The following is a 20,058-nucleotide window of genomic DNA, read 5'->3' on the forward strand; positions in this document are numbered from 1 at the left end:
TTTGGGAGGAACGGTTGGTGAAAGGGCTGGAGGGAGGCAGCATGTCTGGCCTTGCAGTAATAGGCCTTGGGTTACTGCTGGTAATCCTGTCTTCCTCTTGTGGGATTAGAGGAGGTCAGAAACATGTGGCCTCCTTGCCCTTTTTGCAAGGACATATATACAAAACCAACAGCAAACATTTTTCTCAATGGAGAGGGACTGAAACCATTCCCCTTGTGAACCAGAACCAGACAAGGATGCCCTCTATCACCACTTCTATTCAACACTGTATTGGAAGTCCTAGCCAGGGCAATAAGGCAAGAAAGGGAAATTAAAGGCATCCAAATTGGTAACTCAGAAGTAATGCTATCCCTATTTGCTGATGATATGATCCTATACATAGAAAACCCAACAGACTCAGCAAAACAAGTACTGGAACTAATTGAGAAGTTTGGCATAGTGCTGGGATACAAGAGCAAGATACAAAATCAGATGGATTCCTCTACATCAGCAAAGAAATTGTTCACAAGGAAATAAGGAAATCGGTAACTACCAAAAAAAAAAAAAAAAAAATTCTTGGGAATACATCTCACTAGGGACACAAAAGACCTGTACAAAGAAAACTACAAATCACTGCTCCAAGAAACCATAAGAGATCTACATAAATGGAAGAACATGCCATGCTCATGGATAGGAACATTGAACACTATGAAAATGTTACTACAACCCAAAGCAATCTATACATTTAATGCAATCCTAATCCAGATCCCATCAGCATTCTTTAAGGATATGGAAAAAACAATCACTAATTTTATATGGAAAGGAAGGAGACCTCGAATAAGCAAACCATTATTGAAGAAGGACAAAGGAGGAGGTCCCACACTCCTGGATCTCAAAACCTACTATACAGCCACAGTAGTCAAAACAGCCTGTACTGGTACAATAGACCAGAGGAATAGCACTGAGAACCCAGAAATAGATCCGTCAACCTATGGTCAGCTGATTTTTTACAAAGAGCTGAAATCCATTAAATGAAGAAGAGCTCATCTCTTTAACAAATGGTGCTGGCAAAACTGGATATCCATTTGCAGAAAAATGAAATAAGATCCATACCTTACACCATACACAAAAACTAACTCCAGATGGATCAAAGACTTAAATGTGAAACCTAAAACTATAAAGTTCCTCAAAGCAAAAACAAGGGCAAATTTAGGGGCCCTAATCCTACTTCTGTAGTGATATGCCTCGGAATCCCAAGGAGGGGTCACTATGAGTCGGGGCCAACTCGACGGTACATTAACAACAACAACAATTGATGGCATAAATAGACTGTCAAACATAACCCAAAACGTACAAACAGCTAAAGATGAACTAGGTGAATTGTTGTTGTTTATGTGCCGTCGAGTCAGCCCTGACTCATAGCGACCCCTCCTTGGGTTTCCGAGGCAGTATCACTACGGAAGTAGGATTGCCCAACCTTCCTTCCGAGGAGTGGCTGGTGGGTTTGAACCGCCAGCCTTCTGGTGAGCAGGCAAGTGTCTTAGCGGACCTTCTAAAAATTAGTTTTTATGTGCTTCAAAAGACTTCTGCAAAAGAGTCAAAAGAAAACCTACAGATTGGGAAAAAATATTTGGTAATGACACATCTGACAAGGGAACTTATCCCTAAAATTTACAGAAAACTCCAACACCTCAACAAAAAAAAAAAAAATTAACAATCCAATTAAAAAATGGGCAAAAGACATGAATAGACACTTCATCAAAGAGGATATTCAGGCAGCCAGCAAACACATGAAGAAATGCTCACAATCATTAGCCATCAGAGATACAAATCAAAACAACAAGATATCATCTCACTTTAGCACTAACGGCAAAGTTCAACAAGACAGAAAATAAATGCTGGCAAGGATGCAGGGAGATGGGGACTCCTATACACTGCTGGCGGGACTATAAAATGATAGCAACCATTGTGGAAAGCAGTATGGTGATTCCTTAAAAAGGTGGAATTAGAAATACCATTTGACCCAGAAATCCCATTACTAGGTATATATCCTAAAGTGACAGTTGAGGCAAGAACAGATATATGAACACACATGTTCACTGCAGCACTACTTAAAATTGAACAATTAAAAAAAGATGGAAACAACCTAGGAGCCCATCAAAAGAAGACTGGATAACCAAGCTATGGTACATACACACAATGGAATACTATATGCAATGCTAAAGAATAATGGACAATCTGCAAAACACTGCATAATATGGATGAACTTGGAAGACATTATGATGAGTGAAATAAGTCAATCACAGGACAAATATTGTATTAGGTCATTATTGTAAAAGTCAAGGAAAGGTTTATATATGGAAGGAAACTTTCTTTGCAGTTTACCAAGGGTGGGAGGGGAAGGGAGGAAACACTGTAAAACAAAACAAAACAAAACAAGCATTGACCCACATCACTTTAGTTTTGTGTTTATCAGTGTACATAAATTTATTTCAATAAAATGTAGGGTTTTTGTGTTTTTTTTTTTAAAAAAAAAAAAAAGAGCACATGATTATGGGGTGAATGACCTCACTTTAATTTCATAACCACTAACCTGCAGTGGGCACCTACTGTTACTTGGCATCCCTAGTCCATTAACTTCATCCAACCCATCACCTTATTCTCTCTCTTCAAGCCTCTATCATCTCCTCTCCAGTTCTCAATGTCAACTGAGTCCCTGCTTCTCATTTCATTGAGAAAAAAAAAAGAAGTAGCAGCAACTGGATGAGTGCTCCCAACAGATCTCAATATTATTTTCAGACTTATCCACATCTACTTAGTATAATGAGTGAACCAATTCCACATACTCCTAACTCTTCAATTCTCCCACTCTTCCACCAGATTCCTTCCATCTTTTCTCACCTAAAAAAGGACACTGCACTCTCACCACCATTTCCTAATTTTCTACTGGTTCTTTCCTATTCACATCAACATGTGCTGCTAATTCTCCCTTCTTCAAAAACAAAAAGCAAAAAAACTGCCTTACTTCATTGTTCACTCTCCACAGTACTATATACACTTTTCTACCTTCCTTTGTCCCCAACCTCTAAGAATTGTCTATATACTGTCTTCAATTCTTCCCATTTTCATCTGTGCTCCATTAACTCCAATTAATTGCAAATGTTCTTATCAACATCATTAATGAACTCCACCTCCCTCATCAAATCCTCAATCCACAAGTCATGTTTACTTGACCCCTGGCAATTTTATACCACTGCTTATGCCTTCCTCTTTGAAATATTTTCCTCTCATGGCTCCTAAGAGTCTAAACTCTCATGGTTTTCATCCTCCCTCATCTACCATGTCTCTTCTTCTGACCTTTCATGGGGTAGTATCCAGGGGTCAGACCAGTGCATCTCCTGTCTGCCTACACTCACATCTTTGGTTTTATGGTTTGGATTATTAACTATACAGTGATGGTTCCCAAATTTTTATCACTAAATTCTCTCTCCTGAACTACTGTTTCAAAATATCTACTTGGATGTCTATCAGGGGTCTCAAATTTAATATATCCAAAACCCATCAACTGATCTTCCTCCAGAAATTTACTCTTTGGTGCAGTCTTTGTTACCTCAGTTTATGGCAACTCTATTCTTTTAACTGTTTAGTCTAAGAACCTTGAAATCAAGGATCTAATCCATGACTCTTCTTTCTCACATATTATAATGCATAAGCAAATCCTCTTGGCTTTCTATTAAAAACATGTGCATCTATTTCTCACTGCTTTCACAGCTATGAAGCTTGCCTAAGTCACCATTATTTTTCATTTGGATTACTGTCATGGATCTCTACTCTTCTACCTGCTGGTACACTTCTTTTTCTACAGTCTACTTTCAAGGTAACAGTCAGGGTGATGCCTTCAAAACATAAGTGAGACCAAATCATATCTCCTTTCAAAATCCTTCCATGGCTTCTTATCCTTTCAATCACCTATGATCTGACCCCTTTGCCACTTCTCTGCCCTCATCTACCACTAGTCTGCCCTTAGTTCATTCCACTAGCTTTACTTATACTCACTGTTCCCTCTGCAACTTTTTCTCTTCATATATACAGAGCTCTTTTAAATCCTCTAAGTTCTTTGACCATATGTCAGCTTTTCAGCAATGTCTTGTTTGGTCATTTGATTTAAGTTCAATCTTTCTTACTCTTTTGTAAGAGGATAGTTATTACTAATCAGTTGAAGTATTTTTTCAGCAACTGATACATACAGAGCACAATGCTACCGGTTGTTGTTGTTGTTTACCGTCGAGTTGGACCCGACTCATGGCGACCCTTCCTTGGGTTTCCGAGGCAGTATCACTATGGAAGTAGATTGCCCAACCTTCTTTCCAAGGAGTGGCTGGTAGATTAAAATTTTCATTTCTAGCTGATTTTTCATAAATGTTATTCATGTATTATAAATAAATAGTTTAATGGCTCAAAGTATTTTTTTAAGCTTTCTCAACAATTCACATGTTGCAAAAGTTCCTTTCTAATGCTAACAGATAAAGCATACTTTTTTCTTGAGAAACAAACAAAAACAAACTGTTAATAGTATACAAACCACAGACTATGTTAATGTAAAATGCGCTATTACTGAGGAAAAATTAGGATACAGTTTACTTTCACAATAAAATTTATTTACATACCTGCACAGAATATCCCTGGGACTTCACTCCTGACTATTAGGGTCCGCACTTTCTTATCAGATTTTAAAGCATCCACAGCTTTTGATAGCTAAACAGAAAAAGGGAAAATAAAGAGGAAAGAAGTGGAAAAGATCATTTTCGTATTTATGTCAACATTTCACCTAAAAATTAGAAGCAAATAGTTTTATCTTTACACTCACCATTTTTATAAGATTTTTACTGATTGCATTTTTGGCATGTGCTCTGTTAATTCCAAGCACCACAATTCCTAGTTAAAGGGAAAGAAAAAAAAAAACAGCACAAGTACATGAGTTAGTGAGGTATTTACAGTACAAAGACTCAAAAACACATATTTTCTTAACTGTGGCTTGGGACTTAACAAACCTGCAACCTTACTGATGTTCATTTTAAGACTGTTATCATTATTTTATATGTTTAGTTTTCTTTTCAAAATAAGTGTATTTTTAAATAATGTGGTATTTATAGCTTATTCATGAACTCAAGTTCATATAAGTTAAATATTAACCCTTTTCTTTGGCACTTTGATGAGAAAACTTTGACATCATATTCCCTTCAATTTATCTCTTCCTAAGCACCACCAAAGTAATCTACTGTATTTTTCTACACTGAAAAGCAGCATATACTATAATAGTACTAAATGAGAACAGAGGGCATGCTTAAACAGAATATTATTTAAAATATGGTTTTCTCATCTATGGTATACACAAGAAATAATAGCTAACAAAGCCTTGTCAAATCCAAGTACTGCAGGACCTGCTTTTAGCTAGAATATCTATATCTACTGCTAATAGCTCTTACATACTTTTTATCATACTATATAGTTTTCAGTATTTCCATCCCAGGTTTTTATCCTTACCTCTGTCCCATTCACTTAACAACTAAGAGTACTTCTAATTGGAAGTACAAGCAACTCCAAATTCTGTTAATAAAAAACAAAGGTGCAGAGTTCCAGTAAGATGGTGGAATGTTGTTGTTGTTGTTTGCCGTCGAGTCAGCCCCGACTCATAGCGACCCCTCCTTGAGTTTCCAAGGCAGTATCACTACGGAAGTAGGATTGCCCAACCTTCCTTCTGAGGAGATGGTGGAATAGGCAGACAAATTACATAGACCCTCTTCAACAAAGAAAAGGGGAACCAATTAACACAGATACAGAAGATAATCCTAGAGCCCGGAGCTTTGAAAGGAAGGATACAAAAGTGGACTAAATTCCAACTAGTAGAAGAACCTCCATGAAAACAGCAGAAAAGGAGACATACGGAGCTGCGGTCTCTCAGCAATCCTGATGGCATGGTCAGCCTATATATTGCCAAGTGGTATTGCCAACCTAAAACACAGGCCTGCTAGTCAAGGGCTACATGGAGAATTGCACTGGTGGCTGGGGAATAAAAGGCAAAGCAGCAAAGAGGGAGACAGACTGAGCTGTAGAATTTTGGCTGTCTGGAAGGCGCAGTCATTTTGAACGTTTATACACTGTTCAACTATTTTGGATATTTAAAGCAACAGCATTCTCTCAGATTCTAGGAACCTAAGAATAGGCTCCACTTGCCAGGGACCCCAAGGACATTCTAGACATGAAAGACTGGAAAGATAGTCCTTTGTGACCAGAGATACAGCAATCTCTCACTCTGACCCACCTTCTGGGTTGGCAGGAAGTCTATCCCAGGCTGTGTGATCTGACAGAGGCTGAGTGCCTTGCCCTGACATTTCTTTTCCCCCTTTTTTTAAAGTTTGTTTTTGTTGGCTTAAAAATTATTATTATTTTTTTTTTTGGTCCTTTATATTATTATTCTTTCTTCATCCCTTCCCAGGTTGTAGTTTATACCTTTTTCTCTCTTCCCTATTCCTGGTTCCCATTTTTTTCTTTCTTGAGGTTCTCTGCATTCTTTTTTTTACTTTTTGTACTTTTGCCATTTTATTCTTCATTTTTCTCCATCTCTACCTCTTTCCTCTTACTCTTCCCCTCCCCAGATATTGCCAAGTGCCCCCTCTATTTTTCTATGTATATTTCTTCTGGATTTTTAAAGTATTTCTTTAAATATTTTCTCATTTATTGCCTTTCCTCTTTTTTTTTTTTTTTTTTCTCTTTGGTGATTGTTCCTGTGTGTTTATACATTGTTCAATTTGTCCACTTCCCTTTACTTTTTTCATGGTTTCTTGATTGTTTTTAGCTAACTTTGTGGGAGACAGCAACCACGCCCACACGTCCTATAGCTCCACTTACAGAGTGAGAACCATCACTTCCTTCTGCAACAAATGGCCAATGATACATGACCACCAATAAGAGCCTGACTCATTCTTAACTGTTCTTCACACACAGTTAACAGAAATCTGTGCAGCTATTCCCATTCTATAGGAGCTCTGGTAGCATAGTGCCTAAAGCACTTGACTGCAAACCAGAAGCCTGGAGGTTCAAACCCACCAGCCACTCCTCAGAAGGAAGACTGGGCAATCTACTTCCATAGTGATACTGCCTTGGAAACCCAAGGAGGGGTCACTATGAGTCGGGGCCGACTCGATGGCACATAACAACAACAACAACAACATTCCCATTCTATATAACACCCACCAGGAGAAAGGTGGTGAGTGTATTAAATGCTATCAACTAAAAAACAGAAGAGCACAGTACCATGCTTGCTCAGATGCATACATATAAAAAAAACAAAGCAAATGAAAATATTGGATGAATCACTCCATCATACAATCACCAATTAAATATAAATACAACAAAGTGACAATGTCTCAAAGACAACAGACCATCGCAGTCCACACAAAGAAATAAGATAAAGAGGAAGAAACAAGGGAGCAGGATACAGACTCAGAACACATCATGGACGAAACACAAGCATTGGAATACCTGATAAAGAATTCAAAAGAATTATATTTAGGTACCTTCAATGAGAGAAAGATCAAGGAAAACACTGACAAAATTAAGAAAAGCCCAGATAAAACCCCAAAACAATTTCAGAAGAAAACAAGAACAAAATGACAAAATAAATAAAAAATTAGAAATGATATAAAATCTAAAAATACAAATCCAGATGATTAATACTAAATTTTCAGAAATGGATAACACACTGAAAGGGCAAAGGAGTAGAATCAAAACAATGGAATACAGAATAACTGAGATTAAAAATAAAACCCTGAACTTTGGAAAGGGATCAATCAGAAAAAAGATCAAAACAAAATGAAGAAAGCCTAAAATTCATGTGGGATACCATCAAAAGGAATAACCTACATGTAATCAAAATTCTAGAAGAGGAAGAAATAAATAAAACCATTGAGAAAATTGTCCAAGATTTGTTCGAAGGAAATTCCCGATGAAAGATGAGACTATATCCACTGAAGAAGTCCAATGAACCCCAAACAGGATAAACTCCAAAAGAAAATCACGAAGACATATCATAATCAAACTCACCAAAATAAAAGACAAAGAAAGAATCCTGAAAGCAGCATGGGAAAAATGGAAAGTAACCTACAAAGGAAAACCAATAACTAAGCTTAGATTTCTCAGGAGAAACCAGGATAGAAAGCAATGGGATGGTTTATATAAAACCCTGAAAGACAAAAATTTCCAACCAAGAACTGTCCCTTCAATATGATGGTGAGATTAGATTTTCAGATAAGTAGAAATTAAGGGAATTTGTGAAAACCAGACTAAATTTACAAAAGATACAAATGGAGTTCTTTGAACAGAGAACCAATAATAGCAAACGACAACTGATCATTAATACACAAGATGACATAACCCAGAAACCAACATAGCTATACAAGTATACAAATTAAAATAAGCTTACAAGATTGTAAACAAGGAGCCAGAGACATCAACTGGCAAATGGGGACAACTAAAAGCAAAAAAAGAGGGGAAAAATAGTGGAGTTTCAGAACTTCTAAATGGTGAGAAAGTCAGGAGAGTTGCAAGATAGAATGGACTGCTCTAAACTTGGGGGAAAAATGATAAATCACATGGTAACCTCAAAGAAAAAGGATGAACCTTCACATCACAATAAAAAAGAGGACTGTATTTAGCAAATACTAAAACAACAGCACAAAGGAAATAATAACAAAATTCATAAACAAGATGAGCTCAGCACAGAAAATTACATGGAACAAAGAAAGCAGAAACACCAAGAAAAAGCATGTAACAAAATGACACCAATTAATTCACACATGTCAATAGTTACACTAATGGTCCATGGATTAAATGCACCCACTCAGAGAGCAGAGTTGCAGACTGGATAAGGAAACATAACCTGTTCTGATTATCTAGTACCGCTCTAACAAGAATATACCACAAATGGGATGGCCTTAACAAACAGGAGTTTATTCTTACAATTTGGAGGCTTTAAGTCCAAGTTCAAAGTGCCAGGCTCAAGGGCCTAGGTGAAAGCCCCTCAACCTTGGGGTCCAGCTCTGCCTTCTGCTCCTAGCTCACTGGAGCTAGAGACATTTCTTCACTCAGACAGCTGCTGGCTGAGAAGCAACAAGATTGACAAGTAAAAAGGCACAATCCCTATGTTATCAATAAACACAGCAGTCCATTAACTTAAGTCCATTGTAAGTCACAAGGTCAGCAGAGCATGGCAGGCTACTGAGCAATGACATGGCTACATGCAGGGTCCAAGCGCGCCATAGGCTAGAGACCATTCTCAAAGCTTCTCCTTATATACTGGAAGCAGACCACATCCCAAAGGCAGCTACTCAGCTGCCTGTGGTAGACTCCATCATGGAGTTGATTGCCAGTCTCATCAAGGGGAATACTACATCTAGCTGCCCAGCCAAGCAACCAGGCCTAGCCAAGTTGACACACAAACATAACCATCACATAACCCAACAATATGCAGTCTACAAAAGACACACCTTAGACACAAAGACAAAACTAGACTAAAAATCAAAGGTTGGAAAAAGATGTATTAAGCAAATGGCAACCACAAAAGACCCAGAGTGGCAATACTAACTTCTGATCAAATTGACTTTAAGACAAAAACCACGATTAGAGACAAGGAAGAACATTACATAATGATCAAAGGAACAACTGAACAAGTAGATATAACCACAACCATAATAAATATCTATAGACCCAATGAAAGGGCCCCAAAACACATAAGTCAGAGTTTAGAAGAACGGAAAAGACAAATAGATGAGTTCACAGTCATAGTAGGAGACTTTAATATACCACTTTCACAGAAAGATAGAACAGGTGAAAAGAAACTCAACAAAGACACAGAAGAATTAAACAATACAATCCACCAACTTGACCTTATAGATCCTTATAGATATCTACAGAGCACTTGACTCAACAACAGCACAATATACTTTCTTCTCCAGTGTACATGGAACATTCTCCAGGATAGCCCATATGTTAGGCCATAAAGCAAGCCTTAATAAATTTAAAAACATTGAAATATTGCAAAACACCTTCTCAGATCACTATGCTTTCAAATTAGATAGAAAGAACAACAGAAAAAAGAGCAAACATATGAAAACCAAACACTCCTTAAGAATGACTGGGTATTAGAAGAAATAAATGAAATTACAAAATTTATTTCATTCTTTGAATCAGATGAGAATGAAGACACAACATACCAAAATCTTTGGGACACAGCAAAAGCAGTGATCAGAAGACAATTTATAGCAATAAATGCACCCATCAAAAAAGAAAAAAGAACCAAAATCAAAACCTCGAACCAACATCTCCAACAATGAAAAAAAAAACAGCAAGAAAAGCCTACACTCACCAGAAGAAAGGAAACAATAAAGATTCGAGCAGAAATCTATGAAACAGAAAACAGACAATAGAAAAACTCAGTAAGACTAGAAGCTGGTTTTTTGAAAAGATTAATAAAATTGAGAAACCACTGACAAATTTAACAAAGGAAAAGAGAGAGAGAACACAAATAAGAAACGAATTGGGTGACATCATAACAGAATCAAGTGAAGTAAAAAGGAATATCAGAATACTATAAAGAACTGTACTCTACCAAATTGGAAAATTTGGAAGAAACAGACAGATTTCTAGAAACAAAATACTTACCTTCACTAACACAGACAGACGTGAAAAAGTTATACAGATCCACCCACCAGCCACTCCTCGGAAGGAAGATGGGATGGGGCAATCTACTTCTGTAGTGATACTGCCTCGGAAACCCAAGGAGGGGCCGCTATGAGTCAGGTCCGACTCGATGGCACATAACAACAACAACAACGTAACAAAAGAAGAAAATGAACAGATCATAAAAAAATTACCAACAAATAAAAGCCCTAGACTAGACGGTTTCACTGGAGAATTCTAGCAAACATTCAGAGAAGAACTGACACCAGTCCTACTGAAACTATTCCAAAACATAGAAAGGGATGGAATCCTCCCAAATTCATTTTTTGAAGCAAGCATAACCTTGATACCAAAAGCAGGCAAACTTAACCACTTACAAGGAAAACTACAGACCAATATCCCTCATGAATACAGAACCAAAAATCTTCAACAAAATCCTAGTCAATGGACTCCAAGAATTATCAAAAAATAATTTATTATGATCAAGTGGGGCTCATGTCAGATATGCAAGGATGGCTCAATATTAGAAAAACAATGTAATCCATCACATAAATAAAACAAAGGAAAAGAACAACATGATCATATCAATCGATGCAGAACAGGCATTTGATAAAATGCAACACCCATTCTTGATCAAAACTCTCAGAAAAATAGCAATAGAAGAGACATTCCTCAACCTAATAAAGAGCAACAGCCAACATGATTCTCAATGGAGAAAGACTGAAACCATTCCCCTTAAGAAAAGGAACCAGACAAGGATACCCTCTGTAACAACTTCTATTCAACACTGCATTGGAAGTACTAGCCAGGGCCATAAGGCAAGAAAGGGAAATCAAAGGCATCCAAATTGGTAAGGAAGAAGTCAAACTATCCCTATTTGCTCATGATAAGATCCTATACCTAGAAAACCCAACAGACTCAGTAAAAAACCTACTGGAAACTAATTGAGAAATTTAGCATAGTGGCAGGATACAAGACCAACATACAAAAATCAGTTGGATTCCTCTATACCAGCAAAGAGACTGCTGAAAAAGCAGTAAGGAAACACCATTCGCAATAGCTAACAAAAAATAAAATACTTGGGAATAAATCTTACCAGGGACACAAAAGACCTAAACAAATAAAACCACAAAAGACTACTTCAAGAAACCATAAGACATCTACATAAATGGAAGAACATCCATGCTTGTGGACAGGAATATTGAACATCATGAAAATTTCAATTTTACCCAAAGCAACCTATATATTCAATGCAAACCCAATCTATATCCCAACAGCATTCTTTAAGGATATGGAAAAACCAATCACCAACTTTATATGGAAAGGAAAAACACGTTGGATAAGCAAAGAACCACTGAGGAAGAACAGAGTTGGAGGTCTCACACTCCCAGATCTCAAAACCTACTGTACAGCCACACTAGTCAAAACTGTCTGATAGTCATACAATGACAGACACATAGACCAATGGAACAGAATTGAGAACCCAGAAATAGATGCATCAACCTATGGTCAGCTGATCTTTGTTAAAGGACCGAAATCTATTAAATGGGGAAGAGACTGTCTGTTTGACACATGGTGCTTGCAAAACTGTATATCCATTTGCAGAAAAATGAAACAAGATCCATACCTCACACCATACACAAAAACTAACTCCAGATGGATCAAAGACTTAAATGTGAAACCTAAAAGTATAGAGTTCTTTATGGTGGTTAAGGTTGTATGTCAACATGGGTGGGTCTGGTTGAGTGGCTGGGGAACTGGATATAGTTATTCCTCATGGTAAGACTGGTAATCAACTCCATCGTCAAACATACAGGAGCAGCTATGTAGCTGCTTTAGGGATGCTGGCTAATTCCAGTATATAAGAAGCAATTTTGAGGAAGGTCTCCAGCTTTTTGGTACACTTAAACTCTGCATGTAGCTGAGTCTTCATTCAGTAACCTGTCATGTTCTGCCAATGCTGGGACTTTCAATGGACTTGAATTAATGGTTTGCCATGTCATTTGGTAACATTGGGACTGTGCCTTTTTACTTGTTGACCTTAGTTGTGTCAGCCTCAGCAGCTAGCAGCTGCCTGACTGAAGAATGCCTCCAGCATCAGTGGGCCAGGTGCCAGAGACCGAGCTGGAGCCCAAAGTCGAGGGGCTTTCACCCAGCCCCTAGAGCCTGGCAGCTGCAACTTGGACTTCTAATATCTAAAACTGGAAGAGAATAAACTCCTGTTTGTTCAAGCCATCCCATATTTGGTAGATTAATGTCAGAGTGGCACTAGGTAACCAAAACATTCCTAAAGAAAAAACTAGGGCAAATTTAGGGGCCCTAATATATGGATAGACTAGCAAGCATAACCCAAAATGCACAAACAGCAGAAGAAAAATCAGATAAATAGGATCTTCTAAAAATTAAATTTTTATTTGCTTCTAAAGACTTCTCCAAAAGACTCAAAAGAAAACCTACAGATTGGGAAAAAATATTTGGCAATGATACATCTGACAAGGGACTTACCTCTAGAATTTATAGAAAATGCCAACACCTCAACAACAAAAGACAAAATAATCCAATTTAAAAAAAAAAATGGGCAGAAGACATGAATAGAAACTTCACCAAAGAGAATATTCAGGTGGCCAACAAACACATGAAGAAATGTTCACAATCATTAGCCATCAGAGAGATACAAATCAGAACAACAATGAGATACAATCTTACCCCATCACTAATCACAAAGATCAACAAAACAGAAAATACCAAATGCTGGCAACAATGTGGAGAAATTAGGACTCTCATATACTGCTGGTGGGACTGTCAAATGATCCAAGCACTATGGAAAGCAGTATGGTGATTCCTTAAAAAGATGGAATTAAAGTGGCAAGATTTTAGAAGAGCATGTGAAATGAGAAATAAGGCTGTGGCCATTTTTGGAATATATAATCTCTTCCAAGTAGCTATGAGAGAGCTAAGACTTAATTAGAAAGATTCAGGAAGGGGCTTTTAAGCTGGGACCTGGAGGATGAATTAGCCAGATTAAAAAAGAGGGAGTGGGGAAAAGAATATTCTAGACAACGGGGTCTGGCTCAGAAAAAGGTTGACTATAGGAAGAATTGAAAGGAGGCAAGTGCAGCTGCAGCATAGTGAGCAAAGGTTTGTACTTAAAAAACTGGAAACTATTTAAAGGTCCTCAATAGGGGCCATCAAGATACCACCAGGTAGAGTTCCAGTAAGATGGTGGAACAGGCAGAAAGACTGCACAGACCCTGTTCAACAAAGAAAAGGGGAACCAACTAACACAGTTAAAGAAGATAATCCTGGACCCTTAAGCCTTGAAGGGAAGGATATAGAAGTGGACTAACTCCAACTAGCAGAATTTGCATGAAAACACCAAAAAAGGAAACATACAGAATGGCAGTCTAGCAGTGAATCTGACGGCACAGACAGCTTGGATATTGCCGAGTGGTGGTAAAACTTAAGAATTAACCCAAAAAGTGACCCTGCTAGCCAGGGACTGCATGGAGGACTACTCTGGTGGCTGTAGAACAAAAGGGAAAGCAGTGAAGAGGACAGAGGGCTGAGCTGTGGACTTTTGTCTGTCCGAAGGGCGCAGCCATTTTGAACGTTTACAAGTGGCTTGACCATTTTGGATATTTAAAGCGACAGCGTTCCTCCAAATTCCAGGGACTTGAGAAGTTAAGTCTGCTCGGGTGGATGGGGAAAAAAAAGGGAAAGCAGCAAAGAGGACAATGGGCTGAGTTTTGTCTGTCTGGAGGGCGCAGCCATTTTCAATGTTTACAAGCAGCTTGACCATTTTGCATACCTAAAGTGACTCCCAGACTCCAGGGACTTAAGAACAGGCTCCTCTTGCCAGTGACCCCAAGAACACTCCGGACCTGGATGAGTCGTGCGACATCCTCCTTGTTACTCTTATACCCCACGCCCTCTTAGGGAACAGAGAGGTATGGCCATCCCTCACACCCACCCACCTTCTGAGCCTGCAGGAACTCTACCCCAGTCTGTAACTCTGGAGTCTGGGTGCTCTGTCCTGACCCCATATTTTTTTTCCTTTTTTCTGTTTATTAGTTTGTTGGTATTTCTCTGTTGAAAAACTACTATTATTATTACTTTTACTTCTTTTACTATTATTCTTTGTTATAAATCTCCAAGGTTCTACTTTTCTTTTCTCTGTTCCTGGCTGCAATTTTTATTTTCCCTTCTTTTTTCTCATAGCTAACCCGATACCCTGTTAATCTTTTTGAGATTTTCCCATTTTTTTCTTCATTATTCTCTTTCTCTACTTTATTTCTCTTCCTGCTCTCTCCCTGGATACTTCCAGTTACCTCTTGTTTTCTTTTCTTTTTCTCCTTCTTCTCTTTTTTACTATTTTTCATTACAGTTCCAGTGTGATTACACGGTGCATTTTCTATCCAATTGCTTTTACTTTGTTGATGGTTATTCAATTGTTATTTTTGTCTGAGTGGAAGACAGCAACAGTACCCATATGACACAATTACACCCACACCTCCTGCAGATTCATGTACTGAGAGCCACCACTTCTTTCTCCACCAATGGGCATATAATAAACAACCACCAAGAACAGCCTGACTCACCCTTGGCTGCTTCTCACAAACAGTTAACAGAGATCTAAATACAATAATGCCACAATGTCTCAGAGACAACAGACCATCACAGTCCACACAAAAAAAGCAAGATAAAATGGTAGAAACAAGAAAGCAGGATACAAACCTAGAACACATCCCTGAGGAAGAAGCAGCATTGGAACTCTCCAATAAAGAATTATATTTAGGTATCTTCAAAAGATTGAGACAGACCAAGAAAAACACACACACACACACACACACACAAAAAAAAAAAAACCCAAAAGAATTTGGGAAGAAAATACAAGAACAAAATGAGAAAATAAATTAAAAATCAGAAATGATTCTAAGTCTCCAGGTAGAAAGCCAGAACATTAATACTAAACTGACAGAAATAGGTAACACATTGGAAGGACAAAGGACTAGAATGGATGCAATCAATGGAAAATAGAATAAATGAGACTGAAGACAAATATCTGACTACTTCTTTGGAAAGGGATCAATCAGAAAAAAAGATCAAAACAAAATGAAGATAGCCTAAGGTTCATGTGGGATACCATAAAAAGGAATAAACTATGCTGTACTGGAATTCCAGAACAGGAAGAGATAAATAAAATAACGAGGAAACACTGGAAGATTTGTTGGAGGAGAATTTCACTGATATGATGCAAGATGAGAAAATATCCATTCAGAAAGTCCAATGAACCCCAATCAGGGTAGACCTCCAAAGAAAATCACCAAGACATATCATCATCGAACTCATCAAAACCAAAGACAAAGAAAGAATCCTGACAGCTGTATGGAAAACACAAAAAATTACTTACAAAGGACAACCAGTAAGAATAAGCTCTGATTTCTCAGCAGAAACCATGCAAGCGAAAAAGAAATGGGACGGGATATATGAAACCCTGAAACAGAAAAATTTTCAACCAAGAATTATGTACCCGGCAAAATTGTCCCTCAAATTTGATGGTGAAATTAGGACATTTCCAGATAAGCAGAAACTAAGGAAATTTGTTAAAACCAGAACAACCTTACAAGAGATAATAAAGAGAGTTCCTTGAACAGAGAACCAAAAATAGCAAACAACAATCGACAATTAATACACAAGATGACACAACCCAGAAGCCAAAGCTATGGACATGTCCAAAGTAAAATGAGCTTAAGATTGTAAACAGGAAACCAGAGACATCAAGTGGAAAGTGATGACAATTAAAACCAAAAAGAGGGAAAATACTGTGTAGTTACAGAACTTATAAATGGTGAGGAAGTCAAGAGAATTGCAAGATAGAATGGACTGTTCTAACCTCAGGGAGAAAATTATAAATCACAGGATAAACTCAAAGAAATATAATAAATGTTCACATCACAATAAGAAAGAGGATAAGCACGAAAACACCACCAATAAAGGAAATGATAACACTATTCATAAACATAATGAGCTCAGCACAGAAAATAATATGGAACAAAGAAATCAGGAACACCATGAAAAAACACATAACAAAATGAAAGCAAACAATTCACACTTCTCAATAATTACAATGAATGTTAATGGATTCAATGCACCACTAAAGAGACAGAGAGGTGGAGATTGGATAAAACAAAATCCATCAATATGCTGTCTACAATAGACACATCTTAGAGACAAAGACAAAAACAGACTAATAATCAAAGGCTAGAAAAAGACATATCAAGCAAATGGAAACCATAAAAGAGCAGGAGTGGCAATATTAATTTCTGATTATATTGACTTTAAGACAAAATACACAATTAGAGACAAGGAAGGACATTATATAATGATTAAAGGAACAACAGAACAAGAAGATATAACCATAATAAATATTTATGGACCCAATGAAAGACCCCCAAAATACATAAATCAGACTTTAAAAGAGTTGAAAAGCCAAATACATGACTCTACAGTCATAGTAGGAGACTTTAATAAATCACTGTCAAGGAAAGATAGAACAACTGGAAAGAAACTCAACAAAGATCCAGAAGAGTTAAACAATACAATCCACCTCCTTGACCTATAGACATCTACAGAGCACTTCACACAACAGCCTCACAATATACATTCTTTTCTAGTGGAAATGAAACATTTTCCATGTTAGACCATATGTTAGGCCATTAAGCAAGCCTTCATAAATTTAAAAACATGGAAATACTGCAAAGCATCTTCTCAGACCATAATGCCATCAAATTAGAAATCAACAATAGAAAGATCGACACAAAAAGAGTAAAGACATGGAAACTGAACAACACCCTCCTTGAGAAAGACTGGGTAAGAGAAGAAATAAAAATTGACATTCAAAGGTTCCTCAAATCAAATGAGAATAAAAACTGAACATACCAAAATCTTTGAAACATAGCAAAAGCAGTGATCAGAAGCCAATTTATAGGAATAAACGCACACATACAAAAAGAAGAAAAAGCCAAAATCAACACGTTAAACGAACATATCCAACAATTACAGAAAGAATAGCAAGAAAACCCTACAGTCACCAGAAGAACTGAAATAATCAAGATTCAAGCAGAAATCAATGAAACAGAAAATAGAAGGGCAATAGAAAAAATCAAGAAGATCAAAAGTTGGTCCTTTGAAAAGATAAAAAAAATTGACAAACCACTGACAAATTTAACAAAGGAAAATAGAGAGAGAACACAAATAGCACGAATAAGAAACAAAATGGGTGACATCACAACAGAACCAAATGAAGCAGAAAGGATAATATCAGGATGCTATGAAGAACTGCACTCCAACAAATTTGAAAATCTGGAAGAAATGGACAGATTTCTAGATGTAAACCACTTACCTAAACTAACACAGACTGATGCGTAAAAGTTGAACAGATCCATAACAAAAGAATGAATTGAACTGGTCATCAAAAAATTACCAATAAAAAAAAGTCCTGGCCCAGACGGTTTCACTGGAGAATTCTACAAAACATTCAGAGAAGAACTGACACCAGTCCTACTTAAAGTATTCCAAAACAGAAAAGGATGGAATCCTCCCTAACTCATTTTAGAAAACAAGCATAATCTTAATACCAAAACCAGGCAAACATATCACTCAAAAGGAATATTACAGACCAATATCCCTCATGAATATAAATGCAAAAATCTGGAACAAAATCTTAGCCAATAGACTGCAACAACATATCAAGAAAATCATTCATTATGACCAAGTGGGGTTCATATCAGGTATGCAAGGATGGTTCAACATTAGAAAAACAATCAACGTCATCCACCACATAAATAAAACAAAGGAGAAGAACCACATGATCATATCAATTGATGCAGAAAAGGCATTTGATAAAATCCCAACACCCATTCCTGATCAAAACTCTCAGCAAAATAGGAATAGAAGGACATTGTTCAACATAATAAAGGGCATCTATGCAAACTCTGGTAGCATAGTGGCTAAAGCACTTGACTGCTAACCAGAAGGCTGGCGGTTCAAACCCACCAGCCACTCCTCGGAAGGAAGGTTGGGCAATCCTACTTCCGTAGTGATACTGCCTCGGAAACCCAAGGAGGGGGTCGCTATGAGTCGGGGCCGACTCGAGGGCACATAACAACAACAACAACAACATGCAAACCCAACAGCCAACATTATTCTCAATGGAGAAAGACTGAAACCATTCCTCTTGAGAACAGGAACGAGACAAAGATGCCCGCTATCACCATTTCTATTCAACACTGTACTGGAAGTCCTAGCCAGGGCCATAAGGGAAGCAAGAGAAATCAAAGGCATCCAAATTGGTAAGGAAGAAGTCAAACTATCCCTGTTTCCAGATGATATGATCCTATACCTAGAAAACCTAAGAGACTCAGTCAAAAATCTACTGGGACTAATTGAGAAATTTAGAATTGTGGCACAATATAAGATCAACATTCAAAGATCAGTTGGATTCCTCTACACCAGCAAAGAGATTGCTGACAAAGAAATAAGGAATTCAATACCATGTACAATAGCTACCAAAAAAATTAAATACTTGGGAATAAATCTTACCAGGGACACAAAACACCTGTACAAAGAAAACTATAAAAGACTACTTCAAGAAACCATAAGAGATCTACATAAATGGAAGATCATTTCATGCTCATGGACAGGAAGATTGAACATTGTGAAAATGTAAACTCTACCCAAAGCAATCTATATATTCAATGCAATCCCAATCCAGATCCCATCAACATTATTTAGGAATATGGAAAAACCAATCATTAATTTATATGAAAAGGAAAGAGACTTCGGATAAGAAAGCACTACTGAAGAAGAAGAACAAAGTAGGAGGTCTCACACTGCCAGATCTCAAAACCTACTATATAACCACAGTAGTAAAAAACTGCCTGGTATTGGTTTAATGACAGATACATAGACCAATGGAATAGAATTGAGAACCCAGAAACAGATCTATCGACCTATAGTCAGCTGATCTTTGACAAAGGCCCAAAATCCATCAAATGGGGATGAGAATGTTTGCTTAATAAATGGTGCTGGCAAACTGGAGATCCACTTGCAGAAAAACGAAACAAGATCTGTACCTCACACCATACACAAAAACGAACTCCAGATGGATCAAATACTTAAATATGAAACCCGAAACTATAGAGTTTCTCAAGGAAAACTAGGGGCAAATTTAGGGCCCCTAATACATGGCAGGAAGCCAGAGAGAAGAACAGTTAGCCGAAGGGATTAGGTGAGGAGAGGCAACTCAGGTCTGCCCAGAGTAGCAGGCCGGAAGAGCAGGAG

At 37.6% G+C, this 20,058-nt stretch overlaps 1 protein-coding gene across 1 annotated transcript in view; it reads right to left on the minus strand.

Annotated features, from left to right (window-relative positions):
• AUH (AU RNA binding methylglutaconyl-CoA hydratase) overlaps positions 1-20,058 on the minus strand; it is a 371,318-nt gene that overhangs the window by 262,804 nt on the left and 88,456 nt on the right. Inside the window, exons 2-3 of the mRNA XM_007949073.1 lie at positions 4,847-4,914; positions 4,647-4,734 (exon numbers count right to left, since the gene is read on the minus strand). Coding sequence (XP_007947264.1) covers positions 4,647-4,734; positions 4,847-4,914 — 156 coding nt within the window. The remainder of the gene's footprint in view (positions 1-4,646; positions 4,735-4,846; positions 4,915-20,058) is intronic.

The sequence above is a fragment of the Orycteropus afer genome, unplaced genomic scaffold (assembly GCF_000298275.1).
Source record: "Orycteropus afer afer isolate SDZICR_OR568_19922 unplaced genomic scaffold, OryAfe1.0 scaffold00236, whole genome shotgun sequence".
NCBI lineage: Eukaryota > Metazoa > Chordata > Mammalia > Tubulidentata > Orycteropodidae > Orycteropus > Orycteropus afer.